Source organism: Myotis davidii, unplaced genomic scaffold (genome assembly GCF_000327345.1).
Source record: "Myotis davidii unplaced genomic scaffold, ASM32734v1 scaffold571, whole genome shotgun sequence".
Lineage (NCBI taxonomy): Eukaryota > Metazoa > Chordata > Mammalia > Chiroptera > Vespertilionidae > Myotis > Myotis davidii.
In genome coordinates, this window is record NW_006283136.1 from 1,333,411 (window position 1) to 1,345,889 (window position 12,479).

At 51.4% G+C, this 12,479-nt stretch overlaps 1 protein-coding gene across 1 annotated transcript in view; it reads left to right on the forward strand.

Annotated features, from left to right (window-relative positions):
- The window catches only part of MELTF (melanotransferrin), a 25,842-nt gene that overhangs the window by 1,293 nt on the left and 12,070 nt on the right, over positions 1-12,479 (forward strand). The window contains exons 2-6 of the mRNA XM_006753421.1: positions 2-80; positions 1,452-1,551; positions 3,811-3,993; positions 5,982-6,138; positions 7,388-7,455. Coding sequence (XP_006753484.1) covers positions 2-80; positions 1,452-1,551; positions 3,811-3,993; positions 5,982-6,138; positions 7,388-7,455 — 587 coding nt within the window. The remainder of the gene's footprint in view (position 1; positions 81-1,451; positions 1,552-3,810; positions 3,994-5,981; positions 6,139-7,387; positions 7,456-12,479) is intronic.

Here is a 12,479-nt window from a genome sequence, read left to right on the forward strand (position 1 = left end):
GCGCCTTCCGAGCTGGGATCCAGCCCGCCCTGCGGTGCGTCCAGGGCGCCTCCGCTGACCACTGCGTCCAGCTCATCACGGTGAGTGCCTCCTTCCTCTCTGCCACCTCCGCCCGCCCGACCAGAGGCCTCTGACTCAGGAGGGAGCACACAACAGCCTCATTCACTGGAAGGGCACGGGTGTCCCCCGCCAGGGCCGGGCGATAGGATCTCCTGAGTTTCCCAGGTAACTAGGGCCGTCTGCTTCCTGCCCGGCCCCAGCCAGGCCCCAGCCAGGCGCCAGGAGGCCCAGGAGAGGCCCCTGCCCAGAGGGGCGCCCGCCCGCAGCGGGGAAGGCGTCCGAGGCAGAGCTTTCCTCCTGCAAGGCCCCTGCTGGACTCGGGACACTGCCCACCCCGCTGAGGGGAGCCCCCCGCAGACTCCTCGGTGGAGGTTTCCAGATCGGGGTTTGTGGGGTTTCTGGGGAAGGAGGACCGGGGGACAGAGGTCCTGGGTGGTGAGTGGGGGGTGGGAAAGCAGTTCGGAGAGGCAGGAGACCTGCTAACTCAGAGGCAGGACTTGAGGGGCAGGGCAGGTGTGGGGGGAACCTCAGGGGCAGGCACAGGGGCCCTGGGTTTTCGGTCCCCTCAGCCTTTGATAGACCCCCAGGCCCCATCCAGTCCCACCTGGGCCCAGGGCCCGGGCCAGGTCCACTCTGAGGGCGCAAACCAACTCTGTGGAACTGTAATTCTGTTCGTGGACGCCATGACATACTGACAGTATGGTGCCGTTTGTGTTTTAAAAGAAAAAGGGGGAGCCCTGACTGGTTTGGCTCAGTGAATAGAGCATCGGCCTGCGGACTCAAGGGTCCCGGGTTTGATTCTGGTGAAGGGCATGTACCTTGGTTGAGGGCGCATGCCCGGTGGGAGGTGTGCAGGAGGCAGCTGATTGATGTTTTTCTCTCATCAATGTTTCTAACTCTCTATCCCTCTCCCTTCCTCTCTGTAAAAAATCAATAGATGTTTCTAACTCTCTGTCCCTCTCCCTTCCTCTCTGTAAAAAATCAATAAAATATATTTAAAAAGAAAAGAAAAAGGGGGAAATGGACGTGGGCATGCTGCGAGTCAGTCTGCATGTAGAGAGAAAACCTGAGGAGCAGGTTAGCCTGGGGCTGGGAAACGGGAGAGCGAGGGACACTCACCTTTCACTCCGCACCATTTTGTACTTTCTGATTTGTTACCGTGTACATCCATTATAACTCCTTTAAAAGTAATATTTTTCAAATAACATAATTAGAAACACAAGGTGAGCCCGTAGCCTAGGAGAGCTGTCCCCTGGGCCCTGGGGGGAGGGGGCCTGCAAGGCTGAACCAGGACAGGGTGGACCTCTGGGGCTTTTCACGGGGCCCTGAGTGGGTGGGGTGGGGAAGGCTGGGGAGCAGGGGTGAGGGTGCTGACTCACGTGTCCCAACAGGCTGGGGAGGCAGATGCCATCACTCTGGATGGAGGAGCCATTTATGAGGCGGGGAAGGAGCACGGCCTGAAGCCCGTGGTGGGTGAAGTGTATGATCAAGGTCAGAGGGCCCAGCGGGAGGAGGTGGGGGGAGAGCGGAAGTGTCCTCGCTGGGCATGGCCCTGCCCTGACTCCCTGGAGCTGGTCAGTCACCCTGTCCCCAGAGCAGCCCTGGAGTCCTGGCCACACAAACCTTCAGAGGCCCCCTAAATCTCTGCGAGGGGGATGCCAGAGATGCAGAGGGCTGGTCCGCATCTGTTCTTCACAGGGATCCCAGCAGCCCCCTAACTCGCACCCACAAACTCTTACTGAGGGGCTGCCCGAGCCTGGCATAGTGTTGGGCGTGCTCGCCTGGGGTGGTCTAGGCGCCTGTAGTGGTCGAGGCGTCAGTAGAGCTCAGCTGCCTCACATTTGAGTGGCATCTGTCAGAAGCTGCAGGAGTGGGGCTGGGGCCAGGCAAGAGGTGGTGACTGGGAGCTGCAGAGCCCACATGCCAAACAGACTCCCAGCTCTGCCCCTTCCTGTGACCTCCTGTGACCTCGGGCAACTTCCTTGACTGTAAAATGGGGACAGTGATCCCTGCCCAGTCACACAGACTCACTGAGCCCATGTGGGAGCATGTGTGGTTGGAAATGTGCGTCCCTTTGCCCCCATCCCTGCACCTCAGACCAGACACACCTCGGGCTCGGCCTGCCCTTACCTCTCCCACCACGTCCCCTGGTCCAAGGCCTAACCTCCGTCACAGCCCAGCTCGGTTGTCATTTCCAAGGAGCTCCCCTGGGTCTTCCCGCCCCTGCAAAGGGCCCTTGTCTCCTGCTTCCCAGAGCGCTGACTCACTCTGCTCAGGTCGTGGCCTCTTCGGTCTTGTTTTCCTTGTCACCACAGCAAGTCCCCTGAGGAGGCCCTGGTCCTCATCTTCGGTGCCCAGCACAGGGTCCCTCTTGGTTACTTGGCTACCTGATGACACAGGACACAGTCCAGCCCTGCAAACCAGCCAGGCTTTTCACTCATCGGCCAGAAACTGCTCTTCCTCTTTCATTCAACACATTTATTAAGCACCTACTACATGCCAGTCATTGAGCATAGAGTAGTAAGCAAAAGAGAGCCAGTTTCTGCCCCCAAAGAGCAGGAGTCAGATAGTAAACAAATAAACACCCAAAAAATGTAGTATAGATGTGGTGCGTGCGTGAGAAAGCAAAGGCCATGAGGGAGAAAATAAGGCGGGGGTGGGGGGGCCTGTGGAAACAGAGCAGACAGGACAGGAGGGCTTATCTGGGGAGGTGACAGTAAGTGGAGCCCGGACCAGAGTTCCGGGCGGCAAAGAGCTAGTGTGCTCAAGGAACTAAAGAGAAAGGCACAGTGGGCAGGTCAGAGGGTGGGACCCGACGAGGCCACTTAGGGTGCCAGGGGCCAGGTGCAGGTGTGCAAGAAACAACACTGGCTTGTTTTCTAGGATTCAGCTTCATTCTGATCGCGGGCCCACCACACGGGGCAGCCAAGTGTGTGCACACTCGTGCTAACCTATAGTGTGTCCTCTGGCCATCCGTCCCCAGAGATGAGTTCTTCCTCTCTTGTGTGAATGGCACCTTCTCCGCCATATTTGGCCCAGGGGAATCTTTTGCCAAGATACAAACTCCTGCCCACCCACAGGCACCCTGGTCAGGATCTTGAGTGATGTGAGACCACATTGTTCTATCTATCTATCTATCTATCTATCTACCTATCTATTATCTATCTATCATCTATCTACCTACCTATTGTCTGTCTATCTATCTATCTATCTATCTATCTATCTATCTATCTATCTATCTATCTCTCCTTTCCCCTCAGCACTAGGAAATCGCTTTTTCTAACCTGGGGGAAGCCACTGCCCTGCTCCTCTCAACCACGCTTTTCCCATAACCACAATACCATTCCCTCAATCCTCCTATGTTCTCCGAAGGGCTTCACTTTTGGAAAACAAAACTCACAGGCCACTCCTGCTACTGGTCCAGCTGCAGAGCTCCCCTGACATAGACATAGATCCAGCTATGTGCCAGCTGACTCGGGAAGGTGAAAATTAACTAATGAAATAATATCTACCACGTGAGGGTGGAGGAGGGCGGGGTCTGTAATAAGACAGATGGCTTGCACTCACTGGCTCTCTCAGTAATGAGTACCCCAAGCACACATACGCGTGTACATCCACACACACACGCATTCATGTGCAAGTTTGCGTGGCACACACACACCCTCTCCCCACAGCCTTCTCGGGCAGGGCCCTGGGCTCTCTCGTGGCTTCTCCCTTGCTGCCCTCACTCCTCCCCTCTCTTCTGTCCAGAGGTTGGTACCTCCTACTATGCAGTAGCCGTGGTCAAGAGGAGCTCCAACCTGACCATCAACACCCTGAAGGGCGTGAAGTCCTGCCACACGGGCATCAACAGGACGGTGGGCTGGAACGTGCCCGTGGGCTACCTGGTGGAGAGCGGCAGCCTCTCGGTGATGGGCTGCGACGTGCTCAGAGGTGAGGGCTTCCACGGCTGCCGCTTCTCCTGGGCCTCTGGGCTCTGCTCTCCACGCCTCATGCCTGCTGGTCCCTCGCAGGGCAGCCTCCCTCTAGCCTTGCCTTCATCTTGCATCTCCTTTAGGGAGCCGCACAGTCCCCCCTCTCCAGGGGCCTCCAGACACCTAGTGGGTGTTTCGGCCCCTCCTGTCTTCATGCTGGGCCGCCCACTGTTGCTGCTGTTTTAGTTTCTGGGGAAGCCCCCCAGAGCACTCAGCTCTCACTCACCCATGGGACCTGGTGACTCACCAGAGAGCAGCTCTCACCTGGTGTGGACCCGGTGTAGGTGCTATTTCCAGAAACGTGTCCTCCACTTCAGAGAATTAGAAGCTCTGTCTTCAGGACCCAAACAAGCTGCTGATTTGTACCCAGAAAGTTCACATGTAGCGAGTCAGAGACTTGCTGCTCCCTGACTGGTCCATTTGACAGGGAACAGGGCTGTCGTGCAGACAAGAAGTTCGGCAGAAGGGAGCTGCGGGTGAGCTGAACGGGGTGGCTGAGAATGCAGGGCATGGGGGTGTCAGTGAAGGCCTGAGGGTCCGGCTAAGAGCGGGAGCCTGCTTCTCATGCTGTGGGCTTCTTTTCCTGCCACCTGGCTGTCACTCTCTCCACAGTGGACACAACACCCTGACACGTGACCACCACGTCCTCAAACTGTCCTCCTGGGATCACCCCCACCCCAGTAGAGTTTGGTGTCCCCAAATCCCTTGTCCACAGTGTGCTGCCTCCTGGTTCGCTGACCAGTGCTTCTGGCGGTGGGTTCAGGATGCAGGATTTTGCAGGAGAAACAATGGTCTTTTAAGCCCTGAGTTTGCTGTCAGACAGACGGTCTGCCCTCAGGGGGTTACTAGCTCCTTGAACTTCAGTTTCCTCATCCTGTGAAATGGGAAATTAAGGACAGCTCCTGGAGGGAGGCTGCCCTGCGAGGGGACCAGCAGGGATGAGGCGAGGAGAGCTCTGTGGGGTTGGGAGGACTGAGATGATTCACACACTGTCTTCACACAATGCATGGGGCAGGGTAGGTGCTCACCTCACGGAGCTGTCATTATGATGAGTTCAAATTCCACACCTCTCGGTGGGCACCTCACTGTTGTCCACACACATGCATCATGTACACACATGCACAAACCTACAGTGCACACACATGTACCCATGTGTACACGGCTCCCCATACTGCCCCCACCACAGGGTAAACCAGCACGACCCACAAAAGCCCAGAAGCCATGTCCTCTTAGACGGCGCTGGTGTGGGTGGCTGATCAGTCACTGGGCACAGTTAGTACCTGCTCCTGCCCTGGGAGGATGCAGAAAGAGACCCAGAAGGGCCCGCCCTGGAAGAGGTGCGTCTGTCTGGTGATGAGCACCCTGTGACTGGCTCCCTGTCCTCAGGACAGGACAAATATTTGTCAAGAGGGTGGGCATGGGCCCCTGGGCTGGCAGGGCCTGGAACCACGAGTCCGACCTCTTTGCCCACAACGCCTCCCTCTCCTCTGTGCCCCCCTCCCTGCTCTGAGAAGCCTGTCTATCAAACTAATGCTACTCCTTAAGTCACACTTGCTGTCTTTCCCTGCTTTCGTGGATGAGCCATACTGATGTTGACGTGAAAGCCTCCATGAGGACAGTATCTAGTTGACACTTAGTTGTCCCATGCGGCCTTTGGGGGTAAGTGGTTTCTTTCCTGAGCCATTTTTTGAAGAACAACGGCCCCTCCCCAATGCCCACCCTTTTGTGGCCCCAGTTTGGGAATCACCGATGGGATCCAGCTCCCCAGTTTTGCTCAAACTGAAGCCTGAAGGGTCCAGCCCTGTCCCTGGGGAGCCAGCCCTCCCCTCCAGCCTGAGTGGCCTGCGCCGGCCCTGGGGACAGGGCCCTCGGGGACAGGGACAGGGCAAGGGGCCTGGCCCCGCTGCACAGCTGGCTGACCCTGACCACCCTCTTCTCCTCCCGCAGCTGTCAGCGAGTATTTTGGGGGCAGCTGCGTCCCCGGGGCAGGAGAGACCAGTTATTCCAAATCCCTCTGTCGCCTCTGCCGGGGCAACGCGGCTGGGGAGGGCGTGTGTGACAAGAGCCCCCTAGAGAGATACTACGACTACAGCGGGGCCTTCCGGTGAGTGCCTGGGCGGGCTGGCGCTCAGGGGGGCGGCGAGGTGAGTCAGGGGTGAGGCCTTGGGGCTGTGAGAGCTGGGAAAACACTCAGGCAGGGAGGGCGGGGCTGACTTAAAAACAACACACCGGAACACGCCAGGCTGGAATTGCTCATAAATCAACATGTTTGCTATATTTAGAGAGGTGAGGGCTCAGAGAGAAGAAAATGACAAAACAACCTTTTGCCACTCCCTGGGCCCATGCCGTGTCTCCGAGCTGCAAGGAGGGCGATGGGGGCGGGGAGCTTGCCAGGGATCTCGCATTCAGGCTGGCATTTTAGAGGAGCCTGTGTGGATCCAGAAGACAGCCTAACAGCTGTGGTGCACATCTGTCTGTCCTTAAAAAAGGAACCGTGCTCCGCGGGGACTGGCAGGGAAGCCCATGGAGCCCCTCGAACCTGGGGGCGGGGGGGCTGCGGGGGGCACGCTGCAGGCCGGGATCTGGGTCAGTGTGGTGTTTAGCACAGAGAGAAAAACAGTCCTCAGTCCTCCAAGCCAGAGACTCGCCCACCCACTCTCCTGTGTGCTCCCCCTGGACCAGGCAGCCCGCTGCCCCGCCTCCCTGCCTGGGCTGCGACATTCGGAGGATGCATAACAGTCCTGGTCCCTTGCACTCGGGTTTTTGTTATGGCGTGAGAAGGGTTAGTTCAGTGATGGCGAACCTTTTGAGCTCGGCGTGTCAGCATTTTGGAAAACCCTAATTTAACTCTGGTGCCATGTCACATATAGAAGTTTTTTGATATTTGCAACCATAGTAAAACAAAGACTTATATTTTTGATATTTATTTTATATATTTAAATGCCATTTAACAAAGAAAAGTCAACCCAAAAAATGAGTTCGCGTGTGACCTCTGACACGCGTGTCGTAGCTTCGCCATCACTGGTCCATCCCGGCCTCAGGGCAGAGTCATCTCCAAACCTGCGCAGGAGGCGGCTCTGCTGCCGGTAGCAGCTGCCGCAGGAGCTCCGCTCCTTGGAGGCCCCGGATGTGCAGGACCTATGCGGGTCACACAGGATCTCTCCCCACAGGAGCCGCCTTTCCACCCTCACTTCACAGGTGATGAGGCTAGGAAGGCTCCCACACAGAGAGCTGGCCGCCCAGGCCCACCGTGGCCACCCACGTCCAGGCCAGGCCTCCAGAGGTGGAGGCTGGGCAGGCCGAGGGCTCCGGGAGCTCGGCGCCAGCCAGGCTCACAGCGTTCTCCTCGGCAGGTGCCTGGCGGAAGGGGCCGGGGACGTGGCCTTCGTGAAGCACAGCACGGTGCTGGAGAACACGGACGGTGAGTGGGAGGGCGGCTGCCCCAGCGTGGGCAGAGGTGGTCTCAGCGATGGAGCTCAAACTGCTCTGCGGGCGAGGGGGCTGGGCGAGCGGGCTGGGTGAGCAGCTCTGACCTGGCCTGGTTTGATGATGGCATTAGGTTCTGTTTCCACTTGAAGATTGGGTTCTGCTTTTCCAAAAAAGGTTTGCAAACCTCTGCACTCTCATCTTCCTGGCATCTTCCTCTTATCTAAAGAAGTCAGCCCTTTATCCCTGGACGAGGGCTTGTGTGTTGATCCATTACATCGTTGCCATTTAAATTTTTAACAAATTTTGAAATAACTGAACTTTAGAAAAATTGCAAGAGTAATTCAAAGAACTCCCCTCCATTTGCCATGTGACATATTGTTCTTTCCATATGTTTGTGTTCTTTCTGAACCATTTGACAGCATGTTTGCCTGTCATACCCCCTCCATACTTCAGATCATACCTCCTCAGACCCAGGAGATGTGGCCCTCGCCACGGCACAGTTATCAAACTCAGGAAATGTAACATCAACACAGTACTATTACCCAAGAAATGCGTGGATGGTCTTTCTTTGTAGTGAGTGGGAGTGGGGTCCTTACTATATCTTGAGGAAAAGAGTTTGCTGAGGTTTGCACAGGAGGATGGGTGATTTTCATTTGCGTGGGATTACATCTCTGGATTCCCAGAGTCCCATTTCCCTTGACCCAGTCCTGGGAGATGTGCAGCTGGGCCTTCAGCAGAGCTAGGAGCAAGGCCAGTGTCCGGAGTGTCCGTTCCATGGTGGCGCTGGGTGTGGTGTAGCATTAAGCGGTGCAGTTCCCTAGTCCATTGTGTGTGGGGTCCACACGGCTGTGGGCCATGTGGGCAAATGCAGAAGCATGAGGGCCCTGCAAGCCAGGAGTCAACTAAGCAAGAGTGCACATGAGCCGAAAGAGCTGATTCCTTTCACAGGGGTGGGGAACATTTTTTCTGCCAATAGCAGCTAGATACTATAACATCATTCAAGGGCCACACAAAATTATCAGCTTAAAAATTAGCCTGCTATGCCGAAACCGGTTTGGCTCAGTGGATAGAGCGTCGGCCTGCGGACTGAAAGGTCCCAGGTTCAATTCCAGTCAAGGGCATGTACCTTGTTTGTAGGCACATCCCCAGTAGGGGATGTGCAGGAGGCAGCTGATGGATGTTTCTAACACTCTATCTCTCTCCCTTCCTCTCTGTAAAAAATCAATAAAATATATTAAAAAAAAATAGCCTGCTACTTGGCTGGTTTGGCTCAGTGAATATAGGGTCAGCCTGCGAACTGAAGGGTCCCAGGTTCGATTCCAGTCAAGGGCACATGCCCGGGTTGTGGGCTCATTCCCCACTAGGAGACATGCAGGAGGCAGCTGATCCATAATTCTCATCACTGATGCTTCTCTCTCTCTCCTTCTCCCTTCCTCTCTGAAATCAATAATAAAACAATATATTTAAAAAAAAATTAGCCTGCTATATGTGGTCAAACAGTTAATTAACTCACCCCTAATAGCTTGGCAAGGCCAGACCAAATGATTTTGCCCGCCTTATCATGCTGCACTTACAGGGACCACACCGACTCTGACCAATGACCTGTTCCCAGGTGTGACTGACAGACGAGTGCCTCCCCTATTCCACCCAGACTTTACTGGGCATCTAGACTGCAGCTTCCTGGCGAAGCTGCACAAGTGGCGTGCCCATAGTATTTGGGCTCCTGGTGAGGGTGAGTGGGTGGGAAGAGATCAACCAAAGCTCTGTGTGCAGAGCTGCACAACCCACGGACACAGACAATAGAGTGGTGAAGGCCTGGGGTAGGGAACGGGGTGGGCTAAACGGCGTCAATGGGGGACCAAGGGGGGCATATGTAATATTTTCAACAATAAAGATTTAATTTAAGAAATAAAAATAAGCAAAAGATTCAATAAACATATATATTTGGCCTTCCCTTTGCTCCTTTCCAGTTACTCATAACTAGGTTAATTACAGCAATATCAATACTATTATCTAATCTACAATCCATATTTTAGATTCACTGATTGTCCCAATTCTGTTCCTTGCAGCAATTTTTTTCAGGCCAGGACCTAATGTAAGATCACACATGGTGTTTAGTCATTAGGTCTTTTCCATTTTCTTTAACTTTGAATAGTTTCTTGAATTTTTTATGTTGTGTTTGTGTGTGTGTGTGTGTGTGTGAGAGAGAGAGAGAGAGAGAGAGAGAGAGAGAGAGAGAGGCTGGTATTTTTAAAGAGTCCGGCTAGTTCTTTTATAGAATGTCTCTTAATTTGGATTTGCCTAAGGATCATTTTTTAATTGAGGTATTTAATTTATATACAGCAAAAATGCATCCTTTTTGAAGTATAGTTCTATGAGTTTTGCCCAGAACTAGCAGTTGTATAACCACCACCACAGTCAAGCTGGTGATTGTGATGGACCATCCACTCCAAAAGTTTCTTCTAGTCAATGCCACCCCGCCCCCATGGCAACCACCAATCTTTGTCTCTATAGTTTTGCCTGTTCCAGAATGTCAGAGGATTGCCCATTTTTTGAAATCATTTCCCTTTTTTGTTAATCTTTGCCTTTTAAATCAGAAGGTCCATCATGTAGTCTGACATTCACGAAGGAGAGCAATAGGAGCCAGATTTGAGAAAGAAAAAGGTGCTCTGAAGAAAGAGGAAGCACATAGGCTTGTCTCCAGGGCAGGATGATCCTAGGAAAACGGGCAGCAGGGATTTGGGCCCCAAGATGAGCCAAGCAAAGGAGAATGTGGAAGGTGGAAAAAGAATAGGGATGTATTTGGTTAAAATTGGCTCTTCTAGAATTTCGATTGTATTCTAAGGAAATCTAAGAAAGTCATTTTTAAAAATGATTTCTTTAGAGTTTTACTACAACTTTGTGAGGTAGACAAGGCAAATCCTATAATGCCCATCTTTTTATGAAATCTATTAAAGGCCCAGTGCACGAAATTCATGTATTGGTAGGGTCCCTAGGCCTGGCCAGCAATCAGGGCCAGTTGGGGCCTTCTGGCTGCCTTCCTTCATTCCGTGCCACCCCCTGGTGGTCAGTGCACATCATAGTGAGCGATCAAACTCCAGTCTCCTGGTCGAACTCCCGAGGGGACACTTTGCATATTAGCCTTTTATATAAATAGTTTGGGGTGACATTGGTTAATAAGATTATATAACTTTCAAGTGTACAATTCTATAGTACATCACCTGTATATTGCATTAGGTGCTCACCACCCAAAGTCTAGTTTCCACCACCATATATTTGACCCCTTTACCCTCTTCATTCTCCCCTCCTTCCCGTCTCCTCTGGTAACCACCTTTCGGTTGTCTGCGTCTATGAGTTTTTATTAGTTTTGTGTGTTTACTTGTTGCTTTCTATTTTACGTTTTACATATTAGTGAAGTCAAGATTGCCTGTCAAGTATGCCCTTAATCATATTTAAAATGGTTAGAAACTAGAATTAAAGAAAGGATTTGTCCTTTTCCATCTGACTTACTTTGCTTAGCAGGATACTCTCAAGACTCATCCATCTTGTTGCACATGCCAGTATTTCATCTTTCCTTATGGCTGGTTAGTATTCCATAGTATATATGTACCACCTCTTCTTTAACAATCATCTATTGAAGGACTTCAGTTATTCCCATGTCTTAGCTACTGTGAATAATGCTGCAGGTAGCATAGGGTACATGTATCTTTACAAACAGATGTTTTCAAAGTTTTCAGGTAGATACCCAGAAGAGGGATTGCTGGGTCACATGGTAGTGATTTTTTAAAAGGTATTCATGCAAAACAATTAGTAAGAGCAAAAGAGTGGAACTGATACAAATGTCTAAAGTAGTGAAGTAATATGACTCTAATTGCCCCTAGCATAGAAACAGGAGTGGCAGGTCAAAATACCTGCGTGATGCATTTGTCTCACAGGAAGGCCAATGATCCCCCAGAATTTTATACAAGGGTTTTGCAACAGTTTGAAAATAGAGAAAAGTTGGGGAACAGGAGAGAATGACACAAAATAATTATTGTTGAGAGTGCTATAAATTATTATGCAGTCATTAAAAATGACCTTTATGGAGTTTTCCAAACTATTACCCTCTTGATGGTGGATTTTTGTTTTTAAATAGCTTTGGGGTGAACAGAATTTTCATGATCCCACAAATAATCTTTTCCCTTCCATTTACTAGTAGATGCTTATCCTCATTTTAAAATTAGTCTTCTTAATTTTCCTATTTGGTGTCAATATTCGCTCTTTCCAGTAAATTTGTTTTCTATTATAAATGAGTTTTATGGAAAGTTTACAACAATGTGGAAAATTACTTTAAATTGACAAATGAAAAAATGTAGGATTGCCTATCAAGTATGTCCTTAATCATATTTAAAATGGTTAGAAACCAGAATAGAAAAAGGATTTGGAGGTGGAGGAAATATACCAAAATATAAGTAGATGGATTAATATTGGATTAATATGTGGGGGGAGCTTCGAAGAGTTACCCTTTTCTCTCTGGGACGTGGTTCTGGACGGATTCTGTCAGAGTTTGTTTCCACATGGCGCCCTGCCCGCTTCCCTCTGCTCAGAGCCGATTTCATGCCTGATGGCAGCAATGAGTTCCTGGCACTTCTCTCTCATCTTACATTTCTCTTACTCTTTTTATCCTTAATAAATAGCATTGTTAATACGTGTTGTATTGTAACCTCAAATCCATCTGTGTAGAAATTGATGAGGTAGAAAATTTAAGGAAGTAGACACAGTCTATCAAGACACCTGGTCTTGCCCCAGTGGTTCTCAACCTTCCTAATGCTGCGACCCTTTAATACAGCTCCTCATGTTGTGGTGACCCCCAACCATAAAATTATTTTTGTTGCTACTTCATAACTGTAATTTTGCTACTGTTATGAATCGTAATGTAAATATCTGACATGCAGGATGTATTTTCAGGGGTCGCAACCCACAGGTTGAGAACTACTGCAACTGGTTTGGCTCAGTGGATAGAGTGTCAGCCTGCAG